This window comes from Scophthalmus maximus, chromosome 21 (genome assembly GCF_022379125.1).
Source record: "Scophthalmus maximus strain ysfricsl-2021 chromosome 21, ASM2237912v1, whole genome shotgun sequence".
NCBI lineage: Eukaryota > Metazoa > Chordata > Actinopteri > Pleuronectiformes > Scophthalmidae > Scophthalmus > Scophthalmus maximus.
In genome coordinates this window covers 1,832,876-1,859,234 of record NC_061535.1, presented here as the reverse complement: position 1 = coordinate 1,859,234, position 26,359 = coordinate 1,832,876, and the positions used below count along the sequence as shown (strand labels likewise).

General features: G+C 44.4%; 3 protein-coding genes across 4 annotated transcripts; all 3 read right to left on the bottom strand.

Moving 5' to 3' along the window:
- Window positions 1-109: 109 nt before the first annotated feature.
- Window positions 110-10,480, bottom strand: gyg1b (glycogenin 1b). Of its 2 annotated transcripts, XM_035619650.2 has the most exons (8): window positions 10,318-10,480; window positions 8,200-8,335; window positions 7,904-8,078; window positions 7,623-7,785; window positions 2,676-2,802; window positions 1,610-1,826; window positions 1,216-1,254; window positions 110-942 (listed from the first exon to the last, which is right to left on the bottom strand). In XM_035619650.2, exons 1-8 carry the CDS (start codon window positions 10,322-10,324, stop codon window positions 790-792), a joined length of 1,017 nt encoding a protein of 338 aa, XP_035475543.1. In that variant the 5' UTR covers window positions 10,325-10,480; the 3' UTR covers window positions 110-789. The 2 variants fall into 2 exon arrangements, with proteins under 2 accessions (XP_035475543.1, XP_035475544.1); XM_035619651.2 differs by lacking the exon at window positions 1,216-1,254 and having other exon boundaries at window positions 10,318-10,478.
- A 1,287-nt stretch (window positions 10,481-11,767) lies between these two features.
- Window positions 11,768-16,548, bottom strand: cpb1 (carboxypeptidase B1 (tissue)). Its single transcript, XM_035619451.2, has 11 exons — window positions 16,391-16,548; window positions 15,750-15,825; window positions 15,315-15,439; window positions 15,083-15,182; window positions 14,889-14,990; window positions 14,692-14,796; window positions 14,495-14,605; window positions 14,286-14,376; window positions 13,702-13,904; window positions 12,436-12,520; window positions 11,768-12,137 (listed from the first exon to the last, which is right to left on the bottom strand). Exons 1-11 carry the CDS (start codon window positions 16,453-16,455, stop codon window positions 11,950-11,952), a joined length of 1,251 nt encoding a protein of 416 aa, XP_035475344.2. The 5' UTR covers window positions 16,456-16,548; the 3' UTR covers window positions 11,768-11,949.
- A 208-nt stretch (window positions 16,549-16,756) lies between these two features.
- On the bottom strand, window positions 16,757-23,075 carry agtr1b (angiotensin II receptor, type 1b). The gene is made up of 2 exons (XM_035619452.2): window positions 22,777-23,075; window positions 16,757-18,836 (listed from the first exon to the last, which is right to left on the bottom strand). Exon 2 carries the CDS (start codon window positions 18,727-18,729, stop codon window positions 17,632-17,634), a length of 1,098 nt encoding a protein of 365 aa, XP_035475345.1. The 5' UTR covers window positions 18,730-18,836; window positions 22,777-23,075; the 3' UTR covers window positions 16,757-17,631.
- Window positions 23,076-26,359: the final 3,284 nt, after the last annotated feature.

Genomic DNA, 26,359 nt, shown 5'->3' with positions numbered 1-26,359 from the left:
AGCGCAGTATAAATACTGTCTCTAAATCCTTATAACCTTATTTCACACACGTGCACACACCAATTAACATACCCCAGATGTTGAAGAAAAAGCACCCGAGCAAATCCAAAACTTTTCAAGTTTTTAATACTTCCAGATGAAAGATCTTGTGGTACAGTCAACATCCTGGTCAAGTAACACCCAATTAAGTTAAAAACCTAACCGACCATCGAACAAAACTTCTAGCCGAGAGCAGATAGGAGGCAGCAGAGAGAGCAAGACACTAAGGATCTAGTATCTATATGGCTCCTACTGTAAATGAGCGTTAACGAGTGCTGTAAACATGTTTTTATAGCCATGTTAAACTGAGACAGCTCAATTTAAATGCAAGAGGAATTAAGTTAGGTATCACTGCTAGATGACGGTATCGTAAAAAAGAAAAAGAAAGAAAAAAACAGAATGTACATGCAAGTGACTGCGACACTTAGTAACAGGACATGAGGCCCAGTTCAACTCCAGTTGATGCAAAGACAAAAATACATGTTATGTTATCCGTATTTTCCTTCCACTGTAGCAGAACAAACTCAATGAATCTTACAAAGACAATTAAAGCCATTGGTGATATTTAAATGGCTCCGTCTTAGAAGTACGGAGAGTTTATTGCTGGTGTACGGAGAGACTCAACTCATTTTTAGTTGAGGACAGGTAAGAAGGGAAAAATGTGACGTGTTTTACAGTATTTTCTTGAAAAGACGTGGTGAGTGTGTTAGACAGCAAAGTGCTCTGTTGACGTCCCGCCTCACGCTCCCTTCATTTGAGAAAAGAGTCAAGCTTCCTCTTGATATTGTCAAACGAGTCCATTCCCATGTAGTCGGCCTGACCTTGCTCCCATTTCTCCTTGCGTTCCACCGAGGACAGCTCCGGTTGGGACGACACTTGTGCATGTGAGGAGTGGCCTTCATCCTGAGAAATGAAAATTATACACAACGGTGACTCAGCGGAAGAGAGCAGAAAAAGACAGAGCTGCAGAGAACACAATCCTTTTTGCGCTCATTGCTTTTTGAAAGCACTGAACTTGCCATACGTAGCTTTGTTTTTCTTAAATTAATGGCCACAGGCAAACACACGCAGAAGCTTTGGAGTTTAGAGGAAGAGCATTTGTAGCATTAAACCAGGTGCCAACAAACTGCTATTGACTGCTAAGCTGTAAAAGAAAACAAAATAATATCACCATACCTGTACACTCTCAAAAGTGACCGTGTCACAACACCGGGACTTTTTGAGATAAATAGGAAGACAGAAAATAGGTATATCATCAAGGATCAGAGCAGAATCAAAGGGAGGTGAAAAGCAAAACAAACACACGTGACAACTAAACACAAGTGTGTATATGAATACTGGAGAATCTTGATGAGTGACAGTCGACCCAACTGTAAGATGTAAAAAGTTGGTTATGTTGCACATTGGAAATCCATAACGAAGCTGACTGACTTGGCTCAGCGTTTCCGTTGACGTCTGACTATGACAACATGTTTAAGCTATAGTGAAGTTTTTTTTCCCAAGCTACACCATGAGGTGATTTAACTCAGAACGTCGGCAGTTGTAACTGAAGGGACGCAGGTTTATTCACCTCCACGCATCCGGAGTGAAACGGCTGCTCTCCGTAATGCTCATGCAGCATTGGCACCACGGCGCTGGAGTACAGGGTCCACCAGTCCAGGAGGAAAGTGGAGTGTGTGGAGGCCTCCGGCACACTCCCGGTGATCCGTTTGGCTGTGATGTCAAAGGTGTAACTCCACGGCTTGGTCTTCCCCAGGAAGTGGACAACTTTGGCGCTGCTACCAAATCTGAAATGAGCGATGTAATAAACAAGGATTAAAATGTCTTCTCTTTTTTGTATGGTTCAATTTAGTGTATAAAGTTTTTCATTTGAGTACCACAATTGTGAGTTTGTCTGAAACTTGTACTGAAATTTAGAAGGGCTATGAAAATATTTAGCTCTGGAAAACTTCATGTCGTTTCTGTGATATCCGAACGTATTATATCTAATTGTGTCTTCAGGAACGACCTCCGCAGATATGGTCGTGCATGTTTGGGAACATAAATAAACCCGAATCTAACCATGTTGGATTTGTTTCGCGGTGTTCATCAGTCCTCGGAGTGCTTGCTCTGACAACTAAATACATGTTGATCATCTGATTTGGTTGCCAGGAGATGCCAAAACCAAAAAGCCTGTTGATGAGGATTGTTTCGATGAGGAGAGTTTTAGAGGCAGAGGGAAGGGAGGAGGGGAGTGGGAGCTTAAGACGCAATGCACAATGACAAGTCCAAGAGGCGAACATAAAAGGCCTTTAAATAAACCGCTCTATTTTTAGCATCTGGTATCAGCTGTTGGGAGTGGACATCCAACCCGGAGAGACGAGGCCTGGCCGGCAGACTCTCGGGCAGAGCCGCTGGAATCTTGCTGCTCATCTCGCCTGTAACCTGATGTCATGTCACGATGTAACGACACGCTCATGTGATTGAGTGTCTGCTTACACCTCGGCTTTGCGTCCCATACACTAGGCTCTCTGCTGTGGTAAAGTACAAGTGCTTTCTCTTTTTGGATAGTACACGCATAAGTAGCTTGAACTGTAGAGACGTTTGAATCCACACCCCTGACCACAGTGAATGTCTTTCTGAAGTCTGACTCTTACTGTTTGAATGCTGGAAGGTAAGTGTAGATTGCTATGCTGCTGAGGTTGTAGATGAAAGGGAGGTGCTTCGATATGTCAGCTGTTGCCCAGTTGCTGAAGAAGCCATTCAAAACACCTTGGTCTCCACCTGAAACAGAGAAGGTGAATGAAAAAAGAAGAAAATTGAAATAGACATATTTTACTACCAACTACTAAGTAATATGTGCAGTTTTCGGAAAATTCTTTCATTTATAGGTTAACAAATCAGGCTGGTTAAGTTTTTACAATCCCAATTCTTCATCATCATTACATGGATCTTAAACATCTTTTTATATAAGGCTGGATTTTCATCCAGTGGCATATCCATCATTACCAGCTCAATTTCTTCTTTAATTTATGCAAGACAGCAATACAGTGTTGATCACACACAGCACATTAGCTTTGATTCAGAAACATTGAATCGGTTAAATCAGATATAGAGCCATAGATGAGGCTTTCAGACTTATGCAGGATTTTGTTAACAGCAGTGTAAGATTATGTTTGAAAATTCACTCTGAAGGCCATAAAAAAAAGAAGCTTTTCAGGAATAGAAAGCGTTAGGTACGTGTCAATGAAAAGACAAAAGAGAGTGGAAGTGCTTCTATCTCTGATTTATTTGCATTAGTAGTGTGGAATACTGTGAGAAACTGCTGTCGTAGTGTAAACAGCAACCTTAGCTTATGAAATGATTTGATAGGTTCAGCGTATGACTGGATGGCCTCATTGAAAGCGTGTGGTCAGATGATATTCACACCTCCAGTGCCCAGATTGAGTCTTTCCACTCACGTTGGTCTTCATACATTGGCCTTCAGTCCAGACGAGTATGGATGGTGTGATCTTTTTATTTTTAGAGCATTATTTCTTCATTCACGTTCAGATTGTGTAATATTTTCCCTCAACACTCGCTTCTCTCAAAGAGTCACGACTCGCAATCTCATTTACTCTGCACCTGTTCAATCTGCTCGTTTGCACTCGGATATTCTGTTGCCGCACAAATGTCCCGTGCTTCAGTTTTAAAGGATTTCTTCATCCTCATCATTGATTTCCCAGGGAATGATGCATAGATCTTGATGAAGACTTAAACTTCATCTTTATGAATGGTGCTTTACTTAATTAAAGCACCATTAAAATAAAATTCATGCAGGCAAGTGATCCACTGAACCTGGTAAAACACCTCTGCAAAGGATGAACACTGAGCCTACATTCTTCATGTGTCTGTAACGCTCTGCAATTACAGGACCAAACACTAGAATGCCACAGATTTTGTGTGTGTGTGTGTGTGTGTGTGTGTGTGTGTGTGTGTGTGTGTGTGTGTGTGTGTGTGTGTGTGTGTGTGTGTGTGTGTACTCAGATTCAAACTCTTAGTTACGTGTTCTTTGATCAGACATTCATTTTAACAATTTTTACTTCAAGTTCAGTTGCTTGTGTTTTGACAACATTTACCATGTAGATCATCTTCTTTTATTATATAAAAAAGGTTGTTCCTAAATAAAAAATTTCCTCAAAGTAGGGCGTCACAAAATTATCATTTCAGAATCAGTACTGAAACTCAGGTATTTAAACGATTGATCGGCTCTATTCCTGACTAGTCAACTTTGAATAATACAACTAGACACAAGCATGTGGAACTTCTCGTCTCCCTTTGTGCTGGTGATGTGAATCAACACCGCCCTTTGGGCTACACTTGTTTATCAAGTTGGCACTCGAGTTGCCTCTGGTCCTAGACACCTGGTTGGAGGGCTGGGCATTGCACTCGCACTCACCCTCGCTCAATTCGGCTAGTTTAGAAGTGGGTCGAGCCTCGACATGGAGGTGGATTATCTAAACACGGTACTCAGGACAGTTCGGGGTGCAGGGAATTTTTTGTTGATAAGTAGGGCAGTTATACTTGGAGAATACAACCAGATCAGAACTGAATTATTCAAGTGAATAGGCCTGTTAGGCCATCAAGTCTTTCACTGACCAACCAGAAAACTGTCAAGATATGACCCAAGCTGGTGAACCACAACCTCCTTCATGATAAATTGCTTCTCATACCAGTCGTATAGTACGTCTATGGACTGGCACAGGCGCACGGTGAGATTTGCGTCATTAATGGAGCTTTCACGTGTGGCTCCTGACAAGCACAGGACTGTGCTCCCTGGTAACCACAGAGTGCTGCAGCTTAAAAATAACACACATCGCTGCTCTTTGTCCAAAGCCACGACCTCCGCTGGGGATTTGAAAACCTCTGACGGGGGCAGAGTATCTTCATTTTGCGGGGATTCAGCTAGAATGTGCGTCTAACTAGGCTAGTCTGTCTTGGCAGTAGAAAGCGGTGGAAACGCAGATGCAGAAAAGCATGGAAAGCATTTTGTTGCTGTCGTCTTTTTAATATTTTTTCAGTTGCCTCAATGAGCTGTGAAAAGACGAGATGGTGATGTGCCCATGTACATCATGTACTGTATTCCTTATAGCGGAGCCGAACTAAAATGCTAAAGGTCAGAGCAGCTCAACTCATGCTCCAGTGCACATGAAAAGACCATCCGTGTCTATAAATAAGACAACGTTACTCATTAGCATACCATCAGGCTCAAAGACGCTGGCATCACACTGGAATATTGAATATGAATAACTAATAAAATGACATGAACCATTGTTGACAAAGAGAACTCCTTCCTGTGAAAAATTAAGACAATAATGACTCATCTGTGACACAGTCTGTGACTGTGAATGCAAAAATCCTTGGCAACTAGCACTTTGTGGCAGACAGAATGAGCGGTGATTCAAAGCATTGGCCACTATTCAGCAAACTAATTGTTTTTTCGCCCAACTGGCCCTGGTGGAATCTCTCTCTCACGATATCACTAGGGATAACAGTTCGCCATCTAGTTCGCTGTTACCGAAAGACAAGCCCCGGCTTTTCAGAGCTTAACTAGAAGCTCCATCTTGTTTTGGTTATTCCACAGCTGTTTCATTGTGGAGGGATTCGTGAGGCCAAAAACACCCCGAGGAAACCAGGAGTTTGTTTTGATCCCAAACAACACACCAGATTTTTTTAAGGGCCATATCAAAGCTGGTCTTAAGTTATCAAAAGAAACAAAAGTGTGATTGCATGTAGGTCATTCTTGGCCATATGTAATTGTATACTTGAGCATCGAATGCTGCATCATGGTTAAATGTTTACTGGATAACTTTGGAATGGTGTTCATTTCTGTTGTTTTCTTAGGCTGATTCAAGTTTTAGGAATCCAGCCGTTTTATGTAATGTTCATATAACAACTGCAACTTTTCCGGGTAAAACGTTGATAAATCTGCAGAATATGGGAACCACATCCCCCCCAAAAAATGTGCACCAACGATATTTTCAGCAGAGACAAGACATGTGAAGAAGGCAAAACGATGACCGCAATCTAGTCACAGTACGTCGTGCCTCACAGAGAGGAGCTGCTGAATGTCAACCAGTGCTCGGAGCAAAACAGGCCCTCTCAAATTCAACCTCCACCCCACCCCACTCCGGCGAGCCCCTGAGAATAACTCAGCAGAACTGGTTGGTCTGTGACAGGGGGGGGGCCTTGTGTCCAGGCACCGGGCTCAACAAAGGCATTACTTTACAGCAAAAAGATAAACAAGTTAAGTTTAACATCATGTTACCAAGAACACAGTGTTAGCCCAAACAGTTCAAAGCCTGAATGTTTGAGTATGACTGAAAAAAGACCAGTGGAATCCAAACTCAGCCGAGTGGTAAACCAGAAACTCTTGACACGTACTAAATTCTTTCTTGTGATACATTTGGCAATGACATGAAATGTGTATTTTGAGGGGAACTAAAAAAAGGACACCAATTCATTTCGTCTACCAACAGGTATGAATAACGATATCTTGTGTTGTTGACTTAAAGGGGATAGTTGGGGAATATTTGTGGAAATTATTCTCATCTGTCTGTTAAATATGAAGCTACGGTCAGGGTATTATGGGTAGTCTAGCTAAGTAGAAAGACTGGGTGAAGAACATGAAAAAAAAAGTACCATCACCCCCCCTACATGTGACATCTTATCTTTTTCGAGCAAATACTGAAGAGGAAAAACAACAGTTGGTTGAACCAAGAGTTGCAAGTATTAATGTCATTAACTAATCTAAGGAAAGCAAAGCATAACTGAATTTGTCAAAATATTCCTTTACATAATTTATTTCTAATTATTATTGATAAAACTAATGATAAAGTGAAAGTATTCTTAAATGTCTGTAAAATTTCAAATAAAGGGAAACACTATGCTCATTCCAAGTTCTCTGAACCCAAAGTGACGTGGTCCAATGGTTTGTTTTATCCAATTAAATCCAAAACCCAAAAGGTATTTCATTATACGGACACTGAAATTACCACCTTGTGGTCGTACAGTATGACTCCACCGACCAGGCAAGACGCAGGAACCGCAGTGTCTGCATCTGTTCCTGAGTAATGGCAATTAATATGGCCAATGAAGTTGACCTGTGAGACATTAAAACATTTTTTATCTCATCATTTTATCCGATTAGACATTTGTGTTAAATTGAGTCATAATCACCGTTGGTTAAAGCTAAAAACATGCTTTGTGAGGTCACAGTGACCTCGAACTTTGAACCATCAAATTCTAAATCAGTTCATCCTCGTGTCCGAGTGGACGTTTGTGTGTTGGGTGTAATGTAATTCCTTCCAGGTGTTCCTGGATATCACAAGAAACGGGACAGGCGGACAGACGGACTGACGGACAACCCGATAACATACTGTAACGTCTCCGGCCACGGCTGTCGCCGGCTTGGAGGCCTGATAAAATAGAAAAGCAACAAATCTCACACTTTAGAAGCTGGGAATATAACGATGAACATTTCCCTTGATAAATAACTCTTGTCTTTTGATTGACTTAAGAGCACGACATTGTGAGAAGTGGGTGGCTCCCACGTGTAAGCTTACCGTCAAAGCTGCCATGTTCCGTGCAGTACTGAAGCAGTTTGCCATACGTCTCCATCGAGGGACAAAACACAAACACCCCGGAGTTAAAGCAGTCAGGCCATCCGGGGTCAGGAGCGGCTGATAATTCTTCTCTGTCAAACAGTTCATCTATATTTGACAGAACCTACGGATGCAGACAGACAATCTTTTTCACACACACCTATGATTAGGCATACAATAATAAAGGTACAGCATGTTGGAAGTTTTTCTGCTGAAGAAAAAACTGCTCATTTTAGTCTCACCAGTGTGTCTGCATCCATGAAGACACATTTGGAGTAGTGCGTGAGGGTCCAGCAGTGGAGTTTGGTGAGGGTGACGCCCAGGTCGGGCCTCTTCATCATGGCCAGGTGCGCCGTGTCGCCACTGTCCAGCACGTCCACCGGCCTCACCTCGTCGTAGATCTTCCTCAGCACAGACCTGATGATTCACAACACTATGAAAATGTATCCCGCTGGAAAAAAACTGACAGGAGCGGTGCAGAGTTCAAAAATACCCCCCCCCCCGCCAAAAAAAACGCCGCCGTAGGGAGGTTTCTTACTGGCACGGCTCCGACACCTGTGGACCAATGAGAGCCACCAGCTTCTTGGATGTGTTGTGGTTGCGCAGGGACTTCCCCAAAACCATGGCTCCCCGAGCATAGTTGTCATGGGTAGCCAACGTCACAAAAGCCTGATCTGTGGAGGAAAGAAACAGGAGAAAAAGTTCAGCAGGGACGAATCTACCCTTGCATATAAGTATCAATGATAAGTGATGTTAAAAATTTGTGGGATGAGGTAACATCATTTACTTCATTTTTTATTTTTTTTAATTGGACAAAACCTGATGTGTTTGCAGCTAAACTTTAGATTTATGCAAACTATATTATTCAAAGTAGGTCTCATCTTTATGGCCTGATTAAATATCGTCTAACTTTGTCTAGTACACACTTGCTGATATTCTGTGTACTTTCCTTTATTTTGGATTTGCCTAGGCAACAACTTCACTTAATCAGTACAGTACACATGTCCAATAATGCCAGTAGCAAGGCAAACCAGTGAGCCCTCGCTGAGATAAAGCATATGGGGATAAATGTTAAATCAAACAAACTCGCAAGTTTGACATTGATTTTTTTTAATAGTTTAAATGTTTTCAGCGATTCTGATATCCGCTTAAATTTTCTCGGCATGACGCCACATCTTTTATGCCTGGCCAGGTATCTGCAAGATTAATAAGCAAAGTGTGACAGCAAAAGCTGTTTCCCTTCTTCAGGTACAAGAATCTGTGGGTGGAACATTTAAAGTCTGAAACAACCTAAAACAACTGGGAACTTTATGTTTTGATCAATCCACGAGCCTTAAGACAGCCGTCACTTCAATTGCTTTGGAAAAACAACAACGTAGGCAATATAGTTTGGCATCATGCAAGGATTTCTGTCTTTTTGAAAAAACGAACAGTTTAGCACTGCGTACCAGATCATAAAAAAGGTGAATTTTATTTGCAGTGTGGTGCCTACACTGTGCCACCACCACCACCACCACCACCTCCTCCTCCTCCTCCTCCTCATGGCAGAAAGGAAAAATCTGTCCGCTACCTGCCAAGTCCAGTCAGAGAACAATGACTTCCCTGTGAGAGGACATATAAACTGGGATGATGAAATCAACGGTGCAGCAGGGGACACTGAGTGTGTGTGTGTGTGTGTGTGTGTGTGTGTGTGTGTGTGTGTGTGTGTGTGTGTGTGTGTGTGCCTCACATGTGGCCCAACATGAATCCCGTGTGGATTTAACACCCCGGGCCTAACTGCACTGGGCAAAGTGACGACAGCGAGTATAAAATGTACACAGTGTTTCTGTGATTTTTTTTTTTTGCCTGGCAGCAAAACATGTTGCATCTCTCTGCCACACCTACTCTCCCCCTCACGCCCCCTTTCCCATTGGTACAACCAAGTGCTGTGGGCTTTCTTTCAGCATTTAACACAAGAGTAACTTTGAAAGAAATCGTGACAAACTGTACAGCAGGCACAGTGGTTGCTCGAACTAAGGTCCAGGGGCCTGGAAAGGATTCTCTCACTCACCCTCACACACAGTTTTGAAACAGATAACAGGTAGACATGAGATATGACAAGGCAGTATTTTTCCCCCCTCTACATTCGAGAGACACACACACACACACACACACACACACACACACAGTTTTGAAACTGATAACAGGTAGACATGAGATATGGCAAGGCAGTATTTTTCCCCCCTCTACATTCAAAAGTGCAAAAGGACCACGCAGAAAGACCAACTAGTGGTCAAATGACAAGTCACTGTAGTGTCCATTATTACACGCACTTCTTCCATGGTGACCCACGTTTGAGACATGAGCGTGTGAATATGACGGAGAAGATGAAGATGGAGACGGAACGTGCTCGTACACGGCGCCACTCTTGCTCACCCGAGGGGGGGGGGGGGAAACATTGTTAACCGACCGGCAACAGCGACACGCTGACATGTTCACGGCAGATATTGATATTATCTCCTGTCAAAGACTTGCAAACTTCGAAGAACTTCACCGACGAGTTACGGTTTGGCGCACGTGCAGCTGCTCGGCGGCGACGCGACGCGACGCGACGCTCGGGCAAGTGTCGACGTTTTGGGAAAGTTTCCAAAGTGTCAAAGAAGTGTTTCTTACGTACCAGCCATGACTGACGACGACGAAGAAGAAGAAGAAGGAGGAGAGGGAGCCGAAGCGGTGTAGCCTGGCCTCGGGGGGCTCGGTGCGTGCAGAGAAAAGGGCTGACCGAGATCCACAGAGGTACATTTATACCGGAGTGACAGCGGCCCGGGCGCCGCGTCACGTGACTCGGTCCCCACACACCCACCTTGTCTCCCCCGCGCGGGACCTCCTCCACGCCCCCTCCCACCCGCAGCTGGTCAGGGGGTTCAACTCATCACCAAGTCTCTCAACATGCCTGTTATTCTTCTCTCACTGCGCTTTGCAAAGTTACATTTTAATACAGGCGTTCTCAAGGGCGGACAGAGGGGGAAAAAAGTGGAAAAAACTTATGTTGAGTCAGACATCTTTTTTTTTTTTTCTTCCTCTTTTAAAAAATAAATAAATCCCAGGACATCATCGTGCGACCTTGACCGGTCATAAATATGCAATATGACAATATAGAGGTTGTGACGACAATGCTGTAAGTCGCTGACAGCGGGAACAAGATGTTCCAATATTTTTAGGTCTGTGCGTTTTGTCGCCATCTTGTGGGAGAGACCGAACAGCAGGAAGGGGACCGACCCGGACGAACAGGGGGCAGTTGTGGCAGCAGCCACCGGTCTTCTTCTTCTTCTTACTGTGTTACACAAACGGTGCTTTATTTATTTTAGTCGTCTCAGTAGAGCCCTTGAATACATGATCAGACCAAAAAGTGTACTGGTACTTTTGGAGACTGGTCTAATACCGAGGAGAGTGTTTATGTTTACATTTAATTGTGGTTAGTAGTTGAGTGCACTTTAAATGCACATACAATTGTTATTTGTAAGAACATTGCTAACAAAGTTTTCAACTTATCTGATTTTTTTTTTTCCAGAAATGACCAAATATGCTGAGGAGGGGTAAAGTCACCCAAGTTCACCTTTTCTACCTTCTGCCTCAGGACTCGGTGCCAGTGCAGTAAGATTCCCCGCTGATCTTTGGCTCCTTTATTCTCTCCACTCAAGCAGATGCTCTGTAGAGTGGAGACGCTGCAAAAAAAGACTGATACCCCAACCCGCCCCCAACACACAGCACGGGAACGGAGCCAGCCGAACAACAGGGATCACCTGACTCTGAACCTGGGTTCAGAGTCGGGAGCAGGGTAAATTGGTGGATCCCTTTGTTTTCCCGGAGCACTGTCTTGTTTAAAGACTAGTTCAGGGCCACATTGCCTCGTTAAAATTCAGTCTCTCACTGTGCTTTCTTGGACCATGAAATATTATTATAATTTTTTTTAATGGCAAATCATTATAATTTGCAATAAATGCAGCAGGGCTGTTATCTGGCCTATTAGTGATGGGGTACAAAGTGTAAGCATTGTTACTATACATTACTATTTTTTCCAGCAAACATTATACTGTCATATACATTTAAAAAATGGATTCAGCATGTGGGGATGGATCATTGATTTTATTGTTTGCACTCATCTTGACATTCTGTCAAGCACAGCGAGGAAACATGGCGGGTGGTGCCCGTATCCATGGCTACGGCCTGGAGATGGCTGAGAGGTTGGATGGGGCTGGGGGCTGGTACAGAGGAGCGGAGTTGGCAGGGGTCCTGGCAGTTCGACTCCTTAATAGAGGTTCTTCTGCACGTAGGCGGCGATGTACTTGACGGCCAGCATGGTCTCCTCACATGTGGGCTTGATCTGAGACTCGGGCAGCAGGAAGCCATAACGACCGGTGTCACGCAACTCGAAGGTGTAAGAATATTTCACTCCCAGGTCATAAGCCCAGTCGTCTGAGCCGCCAGCAGCAGGGTCTGAGGGCAAATAAATAGAGGGGAATTATTCAGAGAATCACATGCTGATGACTTGGGTCAGTCTGGGTGTGTTTTCATACAAATGCTGCTTGAGGGGGCCAAAAAAATCCTTTGTTCGCAGGGAATAACTTTGGCTCCTTATTTCCTTTTGTTGCCTCTGGAGGCAAAAAAAAGGGTTTGTGTATCATGAACGCAACCGAATCCATAATATCAGGGGTAAAAATAGACTATCAAGATTCGTTTCAATGCTGTATTTCCCAGTGGAGAGGAATGCGGCCATGCTTTTCGCTGTACTTACAGATGGTTGCAGCACCAGGTCCGCTGGTGTAGCGGGTACCGTACAGACTACGCAGGGCAGCAGATGCTCCCTCAGCAACCTTCAGCTACAATATGGCGAGGAGACAAAAAAATTGATCTGTTAAAAAGCAAATCAGTAGTTCTCTGTCCATATAAAATAGGGTAAGATATATTCATATATATATATAAATATACAGTAAACGTACTCCTGAATTTACAGCCCAGCAATATCTAATGTTTGCTACAATTAGCCACCATAAGCTGCTGGTCATACCAGACCAAGTATTGTTGAACCCCTATGTGTAATGAGTTGACCAACAGCAGCATTCACCATCCACTGCTCTGGCTCAAGCAAAACCATATTTTACAGATATCGCAGCGAATAGCAAAGAGCTTTGGTGAGCTCCGGCAGGAAATGAAACCCTCGGAGAAATGCACGAGCAGGAAATGATATTTCTGGATGGACAGATGAGTTATGGCGCGTCCCGGGAGTTCATTTGTTCTGCGAAGTGTCAGGAGAGGGTGTAAATTACGAGTGAGGAGGCATGTGATCTGCCCTAAGTTGGTGTGAGAGCTGGAGCAGGGGTGTGAGCGTTAACTACGCCGCCCTTGGACACCCCCGGTGAGAAGTAAAAGAGCCACGAGAGTGAGGCCTGAGAGCAGGGAGGAAATGATTTGCAGCAGCCGAGTGTGTCCGTTAGACGAGACAGAATTTTTTCCGCTACAGCTTTTGGAAACACCTCGGTGGTGTTGAGGTGTTAATATTTCAATTATATTCATGTCATATATTGAACATATAACCATATTTAAGACAATTTGTCCTGAAAGTTTACACACATCTTACTGGACATGCCCCCCCCACGATGAAGACACTTTCCATGCTTTACACAGGTCTAGTCTGTATCTAATGGATATAATTTCTTTATATGTAACGCATTAAATTAATGATTTCCATCTTCTGTCAAAATAATCCATATAGATGCCACTTTTACCTTTAATACTTCTCTGACAACTATAATATGAGGAGCTGGATTTATCTAAAATCTCTCTGATGCAGTAAATCCAGTGGTACTGCATTCCAGAAATAAATAGTAAAGTAAAGTAAATATTTCCCACAAGGCAATATATAGCTGCGCACTGTAGCGATGCATGTGACACGGTCCTGATGAATAATGATGTAGTCAGAACATGTGAGTTAACATAGTCACTATCTTTTTTCCTAGCCTAATGCACTCGTCGTCCTTTATGGAATACGATTAGGACTCACCAGCTCACTGTGATCTGCGGCCAGCTCGTAGGTGTAGGAGTAGGGGAAGAGCAGCAGCTGGGAGTAGGAGTGGATGGTGATGTAGGCCTTCATGATGGACTTGTTCCTGCGGATGAATTCTGCGACATTCTTGACCTCGATCTCAGACTCAGGGGTGTACCCACAGAAGGTGTCGCTGCAGGGGTTGCTGGAGGCTCCCAGGGCTGAAATTAAAATTGCATGAGCGGAAAGCCGCACAGTAGATACAGAGAATACCACACAGTCTGTGAAAACACTTTGATACTGTCTTCTGTGGCCCTGGAGGAAATGTTCGATGTCTTGCACTTTCATCAGGGTTATGATTGAGAATGAAAATTTATGACAGAAAACCTACAAATGTGAGGAGTTGAGTTTGAAAAATGTGAGTGTTTACCCGGATTTAAACTTGAATTTTGGGGAATTAACGATCCAAGTTTTTTTGGGGGGGGGGTATGACTGATACTAGGAACACAGATTTTAATCATTTCCCCCCTTTTTTTGCCCCCCACCCAGACTTTATGCAAGTGCAATGTTTTAATATATAACTTTGTATATATTAGACTTACAGCACCAGCCAGCGTCGAAGTTCCTGTTGGGATCGGCTCCAATGCAGCTGGATCCAGACCTCCTGGAACGAGTTTTCCTCCACATCCTGTTCTGAAGTTTCCCAAGTGGATAAAACAAACGCGTTTGTGCTTTAACAAATCGACAAATTCTTCAGGATCACAATACAGAATGGTCTCCACGAGGCCGAACTATAAAAATTGCAACATACGCTCTTGTGGGTGTAGTCGTAGCCATCAATATTAAAGACTGGCAGAACAAAAACATCCATCTGGTCGAGCAGGCTGGTCATCTGAGAATCGCTGCCATAGGTGGACAGAGCCTGAGGAAGAAAGAGGTCTGTGTTGTAATCTGTGGAGGCCTCTATAAATGCTTGGCATGCCTGTCCAAGTATCCTGTCCCCTTTACCTCCTTCACAAACCACTGGCAGAAAGCAGTGGAGATCCACTCTCTGGCGTGGATGCCGCAGTCCAAGAAGATGGCGGGCTTTGTGGAGCTGGACTTCTTACCGAGCTGTAGTTGTTCAAGGTCATAGTGAAACGCGTGTCAGATGGAATTATACGACGAGTTACAAACAGAACACTGTGTAAGTCCTGGAATAATACCTTGAGAACGTTCATGGGGCGTCCCTCGTAGGTGTTTCCGATCACCTGCCTACTGATGAGATTGGGATTGGAGGAGGAAACGGAAGCGATCCAGGACTGGATCTGAGATCAAAAGAGGGACAGATGAGAACAACATAAGAAATAACAAAACAATTGCAGTTGAGGTTGTGACCGATCATGTTTTGGCCTCGTACTTTGTCCCAGCTGTTGTACTTGGTGTAGCTGTGGGTTCTGGGAGTGGGCCCACTGTCAGCCTGGGCTTCGACAGCAGTCTGCAGATCCTCAATAAGGACTCTGGAGAGGGATTCAGTAGAAGCAGTGTCAAAACATCTTACGTAAACTGGGAACAAAACTTTGGACTTTGAGATGTTCTACTTTCATGCTGGTTGATTATACGTTTATGTATTTCTTTGTCGTGTGACCTACTCGTGCTCCATGTCACTCTGCTGCAGGATGGTGTACAGCATGTCGAGGTAGATGGCGGACACGCGGATGTCCACATCGATGTCAATGGTCAGCAGCTCAGGGCTCTCGGGCCTCCAGAAGTCGACCTGCAGATGGCGCCAAAGACAAACACTTCAGTAAGTTGAGGTACTCGGATATGAAATCCAAATAGAGCACTCTCGTTTGTCGAGCTGAAAAAAAATTCTTGTTCATGAAGGAATATAAGGTGTGAAAATGCCGGAGGAATAATCTGATCGAACGATATAACTGAATAGCTGGAGAGACACTGAGCAAATTGGCAGAATGTAGTTTATCCATTCCCACCACTGTCACACCAGTGAAGGCCCTGCAGTGAGCGAGGATAGTGCTGTTAAGGTGGGGATGTGTGTGTGAGTGTGTGTGAAAGCAGATAGGTACCTCGATGCTCTTGGCCAGGTCCTTAATGACGGTCACATGCTCGTCAAGCACAGGCTTCAGACGGAAGACCTTCTCTCTGGTGGAAAAAAAGGGAGGGATCACACATTCAGGACAATAGACACAATAATTGTGGTTCACATTACAGGGGGCAAATTTCAAGCTACACTCCATAAACTCAATAACTCGTCTTTTGTTGTTGTTTTTGACCACGCTAAAGCCCACCTCTGAACTACCATAAATAATTGCTTGTAAATTGGATTGTTCGAGTATAAATGTTACAGCCTTCTAACAGCTGATTGGCCACGTCGACAACAACGCACGACACCGCCGAAGCCCCTCTGAGCAAAGTTTTTGCCTTTTCCTGTGAAGACCAACGCTTCATAAATATGTCAACATCTCGCTCAGCTGCAGTTTAGAAATGTGTACAAATATTGACATTTAACTACATACAAACAGAATGCTGGCTTTCACAGTCCTTACTTGGTTAACTAGTTCACATCACCTTCCTATAGTGGTACGATGCAAAGCATCAGGTGTCATAAGTCATAATCAGTCCTGCAAATTTTATCATTAGTTATAGTGTCTCTATAGAGAATTGCAGTATTTTTTTTTTTTGCTTAGACAAAGATGCAAAAGTTTACCCTTCAAAGCGAGTGATGTCACCCAGGGCAACAGCCACCAATCCCAAGAGCAGGAGGACCTTCATGTCGGCAGTAACGCCGGTGCCACTCCCGGACTGCACTTATAACACCCCGACCTGCGTCCCCTCAGCCAATCCCCGTCTCTGATGGAGCAAATGTCAAGCATCCTCCCTGTTTTGCGCACCTGTTATTTTTAGGTGCTACGTGGAGAACCAGGGCCCTGCATGATGCACAGTCAATGATTAATAGGTGCTGGAGGTGCTTTGGGAGAACGTTCTAAACCTCATAATCAGTTATTTTAGGACACATTTTCTTGACAATTTTTAACGCACAGGTAATCCAAAAAAAAAAATCAACTTAGACCTGTACTTTTTTTTCTCCTTCATTTTATTCATATATTCACAAACTGTACACATAGAGAGTAGAAAAAAATCTATCAACATGTTTAAATATACCACAAATACAACCACCATAGATATTGACATTGATCACCCAACAAGGAGTTATTTGTGTACCACTCTTATTTATATAGTGTGTTACATGGAAACATCATTACAGTCAGTTATGGAAACACTTATTATACATTTTCACATCATTTGACAACTCTATATAGCATACAGGCACTAATTGTGAAAATCAAATGTGTTGATAGCTGATAAAAAAATTATGTCCAATTTTAGCTGCACGTATCCAATTGTTCCATGTAATTCTTGTGGGGAGGAACATGAATGGTTTATGATTTTTTTTGTAGCTCTGGCTCTTTTTTTTGATAACTGGTGGTTATCACTAAACAATACATCACTGCACCGCATCCTTAAGGTATAATGGTGAAATAATAATGGCAAAATCCTGCAGCACAAGCATATCTTATATATAAATAGTGGGAAAAAGGCGAACTGTAATCACAAATAGCTTTTCGATAGCAGGGAACTTCTCCGTTAGTATACAGTAGTCACATTTTTTTTTTACTTTGCAACACTGACTGACAATTTTTGCCTGCATGAACGTGACAAGCATGCGAGTGTGTGGTGATGGTTCATAAATAATTATTCTGAAGATTGTATAAGGGAGTGACTTACTCACATGACATGATTACAACATTGCAGCCTTTCTCATGGTTCAGTGCTTAGTAATACAGTTGGGGGTTTTAAAAGCATGGAATGTCTCCATCTCTGGACTCTTAACCTCAGACCAAAAGACCAGGGAGAGTGGATTTGAACCCTCTTTAATATTTAATTTTTTCATGACTTTACATCAGAAGAGGCCTTGCTCTTGGATGTAAGACTCAGCGCCTCTGAGGCACGGTAGGACAGGGCGCTCATCTTGGAGCTGATGCTCGGGTGAGGCCCAGTGGGTCCACCTGGTGAGCAGCGCAACAGCCGCAGTAGGTTTTTGCGAAAGTTCTGCCCCACGAAGCCGTACACAATGGGGTTGACACAGCTGTTGAAGTAGGCGATGCAGATGGTGAAGGGCATGGCGGTGTCGATGATGTCCAGGATGGCGCAGTTCTCCACCACTGTCAGCTGGGTGAGCACCTGCATGAAATGGAACACCTGGTGGGGCATCCAACACAGGAAGAATGCCAGGACAGCTGCCGCGAGCATGCGCAGCACCTCGTCCTCCCGGGAGCGGGAGCTTTTCTGGATGAGTCTCGCCCCCCCCAGCAGCGCTCGGCCGATGAGGCAGTAACAGGTGATGATGATGATGAAGGGCACCAGGAAGCCCAGCAAGCTTTTCATTAGGCTGATGGCCAGCAGGAGCTCTCTCAACCTCATGGCATTTTCGATGTTTGCGTGCAGAATGCCACACACTGTGTTGTTGGAGTCTGTGATGTTGTGGACATCCCGGGTCAGCGCTGTGGGCACGCTTAGCACAAAGGCAAAGAGCCAGATCACAACACACGTGATTCGTGCATACACCACGGTGCGAAACCGGCGTGATCGCACCGGGTGCACGATGGCGAGGTACCGGTCGATGCTGAGCGCTGTGAGGAAGAAGATGCTGGTGTAGAGGTTGAAGATCACCAGCCCTGCACTGGCCTTGCACAGGAAGCCTCCAAAGGGCCAGTGGTAGCCTGTGGCGGCGAAGGTCGCCCACATGGGCAGCGTGATGAGGAAGGTGAGGTCCGAAACAGCAAGGTTGAGGACAAAAATGTTGGCCACCGTCTTGAGCTTCATGTAACAGTAGATGACAGCCACCACCATGCTGTTCCCGACAATGCCGATGACAAAGTTACAGCCATAAACGATGGGGATCAGGGTGAAGATGAACTTGTGGCTTCCAGACATGCCGCATGTCAGAGCTATCCCACCCTTCTCTGCAGCAGTTATATTCTGCATTTTCCTTTTTAGTGCCAGATCCTAGGACGTTTCAAAGAGAGGGTCCTGTCAGCAGGGTGCGTCTGCGGTGACTGATACAGGCCTTGGGCGAGGGGCCTCCGCGAGTCCTATAAAAAAAGCACAACAAAAATGTCACAGGCAGTCTAGGAGAAGAGCCGTCGTTACCGCTGGCATGGCCCATAAACGCTAATCCACACGAGCGCTCATGAACGTGCTCACCCTACACCAGCTCATTAAAGACCCGCACATTAAAGCCATCCTGACGCTTTATGTTATTTCTGTAAAATAAGAAGCCATGAAAAACAGATGTGATATGTTATTCAGTATTCCAAAAAATGCACTTTGAAGCATCATTATTCAGACCATCTTCTTCAAACCGCCTCTCCGCTAATGAACGGCAACAGTTAAAAACCGTACAGTGTTTATCAAGTGGCCCGTCCGTCTGGGTGGACTGTAAGCACCCGGAAGGTGAGCTTTTATGCCTCGTGTGTTATGACCTGTGTTAATGAAGACTGTATGGCAAAGTGCGAGCGTGGATAACAACGCCATTAAAAACTGAGGAACTGAGGGAAGCAGGAAGGAAAAGTAAGCGAGAGGGTTGAGGATACCAGTCCCTGTAAAAGACTTGTCACGTTGTCAAACCCTCGGTGTGCAGCGATACACTGTACCCAGCATGAGAACTTCTAATCAGCACACACCTAAACAAACAGGACAGCAGGGCTTCGGCTCGGCGGAAAACTTTGCTCTGTGAGAAAATAAAACCTGCGTGCTGCGGAAAATTTGCCTCAGGGCTAGGTTTTTTTTGTGTGACGTTGTTGCTCCATTTGTATGAGCAGAATGTGAAGGGGGGGGGGGGGGGGGGGGGGAATTTCATTTGTTTGGAGCCTTTAGGTTTAATAGAACAGCATCATTAGTGGAGCTGATGTAATAATATTTACAATAAGTAAATATAAGTCTCATACTATTGCTATAGCAGCAAAGATAGCTTATGTTCCTTTTAACAATAAAATGATAACATGTTGGTGGTTACATTGAAACCAAACATGCCTGGAACTCAACAAATATTATATTATCGAATATCACATGATCAAATATGACCAAACATTTTTCGGGCTGTTTTTAGTGCGAGAAGTTGGCTATTTTGTGCATCATTGTTTTTCATATCATAAGAGTAGAAATGTAAATCGCCAGTGCCAGTGAACTGAGCGGGCGTCTTGCCACAAGGTGGCATCCTCACTTCATACTCTCGGTCCAGCTCAGCGGCATCATGAAGTCAAACGTGCCAGCGAGTCAATAGATGTTACAGCTTCTGACGACTTCTTATTGAAAGCCTTTTTGAAAAGAAAATCTTCCCCGTCTGCATTCCTGCTGCCCTCTGGTTGGCATTAGGACAGTCTGAGCCCCTATTTTTAAAGTATTTTATCTCCAAGTCAAAGATCTCCTCATCACATTCCTCAAGTTTTCAGTGGATGAATTCTTTGAAACAACAACAAAAAAAAAATCCTCCCCGCACTAAGGTAACAACTGCATCGCTTGCAGATGTGGGGATTGTTGAGTGTGGAAGACGTGTGGACGCCAAGGGCAACACAATAATGAAATATCTGTGAGAGTTTCCTGCACAGTCACAAGTGTAGTGCTTGTACTGTAGGTAGGGTAGAGTACCAACACAGATGTCATCGCCTAGATTTGCTGTACGAGGGTTGTCTGGCTCTAACGACTATAACAGCATGCGACTGTAAACGTAAACTACACAGAAGAGAGCAACAAAACACCTATCGTTTTCACAATTTGAGGATTTGAAAACTGTTTGACAGAAAACTCTTGTACCTAAGTGGCCGTCTGTTGGCCCACAAATGGAAATATGGCAGAAAATCGACACTGCGCGCCTTTTTACCTTTATCGGAAGGCATGGCATTTCAAACCGCCAGTGTTTTTCCATGAGGGACGTGCTGCAGGCGAGGGGACATGTGTCGGGAGTGAATATAAACAGGGCTGAAACAAGTTATTGCTGCCTATATATGTAAGTGAGTCCCGTAATAAAAGGTGAGGTGGCGCAGGCAGAGTGTGACTCGGAAGCAGGCGATTAAGTGGGGCTGTGTCCAGTGAGCTATATGCTCGCACATCACTGAATGACAGCCATAAACCCTGAGTGACCACAAACAGGAAGTAGCTCCACAAGGTCTGCGGGCGAGCTGCATCCTTTTGGGACCAGACAATGGGAACGTGAGGCCCTGCGCTATTTGCAAACACAATGAATGGAATCACGTTTAGGAACACGGGCTATTATGCGGCACAGAGGCTGACCTCTGAATGACACTGCAGTGGCAATATCTATAATTCTAAAAAACAACCTCCTCCTGGGATTTCACCAAAAAAGCTATATCTAGAAAAGTGAGAAAGTCCCAGCCGAGGTGGACTGAGTTCCCATCAACGGAGCTATCTGCGGCCGCCCTCGGCCCGTGCACCTGACATGAGCACCACCATCTGGCTGCCCAGAGAGAGAGCCACTAAAATGTCTAGTTGATGGAGTTAATGATTTATATCGGCCCATTATAAAGTGAGGTTCATCTTACTGGGAACACACCACCATGTGTCCGTTCACTCTTTTAGTCCTTTAGGTCAACAGAGTGTTCGGCGACAACTGCCGCTTCCCTTTGTTGTAAACTCAGCCTTCACTTCCCTGTGTCGTCAGACAGTTTACAGGAATACTAATTCACCAGCCGTATGCCCAACATCAACGCATGCCAGTTTCAAAATTGCATTACAAGTTCTGATATAGCCGCTCGAGTGTGCAGCGTAGTGCACCTCAGCAGCAGCCTCCTGCATCTCACTTCAGCTTCAGAGGAAATTTGACCAACAGCAACTTCACTGAGTGCTGACGGAACTCTTTCGGGTCCAACGGTGTCACGCGTTTCAGTTTATTGCCATTTCTTTTTCTTTTTTTTAAACACCAAAAATATGCATTTTGCTCATGTGTGTTCAGTAAGAGGAAAGTGTGTGTGTGTGTGTGTGTGTGTGTGTGTGTGTGTGTGTGTGTGTGACACAGAGAGTATGAGAGTGTCCCGTCGGAGAAATATTGACTTCAGGAACCATGCCTGCATTTTGCTGATACAAAACTGCGCTTTCATGTGACATATACAATTAACCAGCACCGACTTCTGCCTGTGAAGCCTTCCACTCATTTCCTGTGATGCACGTCGCCCCCTGCACTTTGACGTATCAGTAGTGCTAACAATAACAGTTGTCATAGAACCTGAGACAATGTTAAATAACATTTAGGAACATTATTGGGGAAAATAAGCCACGATAAAGGTGAAACATAACTTTTGGTTTAAGAGCAGTGTCCACAGCAGATCTCCCCTCTCTGCAACATGTCCGATCTCCAATATCAACAGCCCTCTCTCTCGATGGCAAAGCGGACGATTCAATTTCACCTGTTGTTCTGTTCTTTTCTACAGTTACCCTTCACTGTTATTCCGCAGCCACCCTGCCTTCTTTACTCTCTCCCCCTTTTCTTCCTGTCTGTCTTGGGTTATTCCATTTTTCATCAGGGAGGATTTTTCAAAGTGCGCAGAGCTACCGTTTGTCGGGCGAGTGGGGTCCAGTTATTAATAGGCATACGAGGCCCGGCATGTCAGAGTAAACTGTGGCACGATCTCCATCCCTCTCTTCGTATACAGTGTGCCTGTTGCAGATCGGGACTCTTCCCGTCCCTGCTGCACGGCAGCTTAAGTAGTTGTTTTTAAAAGGCTCTGCGCACACAGGACTTTCACATGAACAAGTTGAACAAACAGCAACAACAGGCGGCAGCCGTGAATTTATCTAACATGTCACTTTCTTCTTCTCCTTTGCCTTAATTCGCTGACGGGTATGGGTTCCCGTGGCAACATCGGTGGTTTTCAACAAAAGGACTTGTGAGATAAAGAATTACAGAAAGTGTCTTTTTTTGTTTTCGGCGTTAGATCATTGCAGACGCCTGCAAAAAATGAAATGTTGCGTGTAAAGTTACATTTCCTGAGAATAAGATGACGTGTGATCGTATCTTACCTGTGGGTGCTGAACCTGGAGGCGGTTGATGCTTTCAGAGCAGGACGGTCAGAGAGGGAGAGAGTGAGAGACCACCGCAGTGTGCCAGTGACTGCCTCTGATTTGACTTAACTGGAGGAGCGAGACGAGCAGGAATACCGTCTGACACACCAACGCACACACACACACACACACACACACACACACACCCACCCACTATGCTTTCTCTTGCTCTCTCTCTCTCTCTCTCACACTCACACACATACCACAATTTTGAATGAATTACACTTGAGGGAGTCAGCTACGTATTGTCCTTGCCCAGCTCTCTATTGCCGACAGTCTGCGCACACACACACACACACACACACACACACACACACACGGGCACACACACACACAAACAAACTCACGCCAAGATCTTACACAACAGCAAGTCTCCTCCGCCTCCTCCTCCTCTCCTACGCCCCCCCCCCATCCCCTTCTCCCAGAGCACCATCTCCCCTCTCTTACTCTTAATGTCTGCTTTTAATCACACACTTTCTTTTTCGTATGAAATTTATTGCTGCTCGTGACAGGTGAAGCCGATTAAAGTGCCAAATCTGGGCCTGCTGCACAACCTTTTGAGGGCATTTAATTCGGCGTTGCAGTTTAATTAACCAGACACATACACACACACACACACACACACACACACAAACACACATGCACTCGCACATCCTAGACTGCACTTTCTCACTGCACTTAGTCAACTTTACTTTATCATCTCAACCACCTCTCTTCTTCCACTAGTATCATCTCTCATCCCTTGACAGTCCCCTGTCCATTGTCTTCTGCACAGCATGAAAGGGACGGCCGGGCTCTTGATTGTGATTGGACCTGTCCACACACTGTATTAATAGCCGCCACACGCTCGCCCTTGGCTTGGATCAGGGGCTAGGAGGGGGGATTTGGGAGGGTGGAGCGTTGAGATGCCACTTTTGTTTCACTCTTTGCTGGGCTTCCTATGAAATTTCCCCTTTTTCCACTGTGTGATTCAGTTGTCACTCATTGGTAGACTTTTTTTTCTTCTTCCTTCAAGGTGGATGAATTGTTGGGAGTGAGTGAATGTGTGTGTAACTCCCCTTGGTCAAGCTGGCTTTGTCAAGGCTATTTTAGACTGAGGCACATGCTGATGAATGTGACTTGTGCAACTCTACTAAAAAGAATAATTTCATGTGTGATTAAAGAATTTGATTGGCGCGAAAATGGAGCGATTTGAGGCCTGCATACGGTTGTGTAAGTCAGCTGTTATAGGAAGGGATCTCTATTTTTGGAAACTGCAAACATCCATCAGACAAAGTTTGGTGCTAAAGGTATTTGTCTCTCACTATTCTTCTCTTTCTCAAGGTCCTGACAAGTGTTGAGAAGTAGGTCACATCCTCACCTCTCTGCGGCAGTCGATTGCAGCTGTCATGGCGATGGATAGTGATGGATGAGGCGGCGTGGCTGTCACCCCCTAAATCCCCCTCAGTTTCAGTGTCCGCACTGTTGACGGTGAAGAAAGCCATCACCTGAGATAAAGACAAACGGGGAATAGAAAGGAAAAACAAACACGTTGGGCTAAGTGGAGGTCCTGTTTGGTGGCTTTTACTCAGTCAGACGTGACCTAGTCATTCGAGAGTGATCACTTTTACCGAGCTTTCTATGGCTCGGAGCCTCCTGGAGGGCACATGGGGTCAAAAGGCAACAGGTACAAAGATCTGGTAAACTTTCTGAGACTACATGACATGCACGTGAGAGCTCTTCAGACTTTATCCATGTCGTTTTTCAGTAGGCGCAGGTTGTGGAGCAGAGTAACTCACTTTGCACAGCAACACAGCTATTTACACCTCTGGGGGATTATGATCCTGCATTATGTCTTCAATTACTGTGGATGATAAGAATCATCCATTTTGCAAATGTTTTCTTATTGCATATCCTGTCACAGCAATGAAAATCTGTACGGTATATCATATCGTCTGCACAACCTCTGCCACGAGGATCAACAATCTATATCTGACCCACAAGACCACTCAGGAAATGAGGAGGGAGTCGTGTATCAAGCTTCAAATCGCCGTTTTCCACAAAACAAATAATTCTCCGTAGGGGACAGGATGTTGTTGCAACACCCGGCACTACAACATTGATTCACACTCCTCCGAGTACAAGCAGAAACAGATGTTGACGATTTAAAAAATGAAGATCTGGGGGGAGAAGATTGGGTGGGAAGTGACATTTCAAATGGGACTGTACCTTTTCAGAATGGATGGGTGGTGTTTATTTCAAGCTGTGGTTTGCAATGTAAAACTCCATGTCCTGAAAATGATCTCCATAACTCACTCTAAAAAAAACACAGATAGTTTTTTTCCAAGAGTGTTTCTACATTTATGTTGTGCAACATTTTGGAATCTGATGTGACTATAGCAGAATCCAAGGAATATGGTCATCAATCATTCGATTGGGTAATATACAATTTCTGCGTGAGTAAGGCCAGAAAAAAGGCCAAGGCCTCATCTGAAGTGCTCGTGCCCCGGAGCTGTGATAGTGGGTGATGTTCTTGCTAATCAAATTACTCTAACAAGATTAGCTGTGTTAGCACTTAAGCGGTAGTAGAATGAATTGATGACTGGGGTAATTACTGGCAGCACACAGCGCTGCGATGGGGGAAAGGATGCACCTTTTACACCAGCACAACACGGGCACTAAAATGCTAAGCACAGCCACCTGCCGAAGAAAGACAATTCTCTGTGAGGTCTGGAGAAGGAGCTTGGACTGTAAACCGCTGACCAGCACTGACTGCTGTGTCATCTTAATACGTCTATAAATATATCTGACGTGTTTACAGGGTCAGGGGCTGCATGGTTTCCATCAAAAAAACCCACGTGTGAATCTGTTCCATTTTAACTAGTAACAAGGGGCCAAGCTGAATTTGATTAGAATAAAGTCATCGTGGGGGGAACATTTTTCCAGCCTCACATGTTGCTCATTAGTTTCAAAGCTCAACTTTTGCCTAAACTGACAGTGTACTTATGCAAAAAAAATAAAAAAAATAAAAATATTCAGCAGTGAACTTGAGAGTGAACCCGCCTTAATATTTTGCTCTTGGCTGTTTTGCATGTTTGTCCGACTTCTACTCCATATGTTCTGTTAGCCCATAATCATTTTTCCTCACTGTTCCCATATACAATGCAAACATTTCTCTTTTTTTCATGCTGGACATTTTGTCTCATCGTAGCAGAAAAAAAAGAAGAAGCTCAGGAATGATAATAACTGTGGCCCCTCTCCAACTATCACTGCAATGGTATGAAACAATTCATAAGGTTATGGGATACACCTGCGTTTGACAGGTTATATTATATGCACAGGAAAAGGGTCTTTTCAACGTTACCTTTTTGGGAATTGCCAAAGTTCCTTTTTGAGTGATCCACAGGGATTTCTCTTTCAGAAAAACACATGCCGGCCCCCTGAATAAAATATAATGCAACTCAAGAGGCACAAACTACATAAGAAATGCAAGGAAGTTCATACGTGGGTACAAAATAATGCTGTGAAACTAATGTAAGCTGACAGCTGGCGTTGCAGCGGC

Bases quoted from the DNA above. Each gene is read 5' to 3' on its own strand.
- gyg1b (XM_035619650.2), bottom strand. The intron at 7,786-7,903 runs GTGAGACTAAAA...CTGCATCCGTAG, and splicing joins TCATGGATGCAGACACACTG to GTTCTGTCAAATATAGATGA. The intron at 1,255-1,609 runs GTGAATAAACCT...TATCTCAAAAAG, and splicing joins TTCACTCCGGATGCGTGGAG to TCCCGGTGTTGTGACACGGT.
- cpb1 (XM_035619451.2), bottom strand. From the start codon at position 16,455: ATGAAGGTCCTCCTGCTCTTGGGATTGGTGGCTGTTGCCCTGGGTGAC. The intron at 14,606-14,691 runs GTAAAGGGGACA...TTTCTTCCTCAG, and splicing joins GCCAGTGGTTTGTGAAGGAG to GCTCTGTCCACCTATGGCAG. The intron at 12,138-12,435 runs GTAAGTACAGCG...ATTTGCCCTCAG, and splicing joins ACCTGGTGCTGCAACCATCT to ACCCTGCTGCTGGCGGCTCA.
- agtr1b (XM_035619452.2), bottom strand. From the start codon at position 18,729: ATGCAGAATATAACTGCTGCAGAGAAGGGTGGGATAGCTCTGACATGC.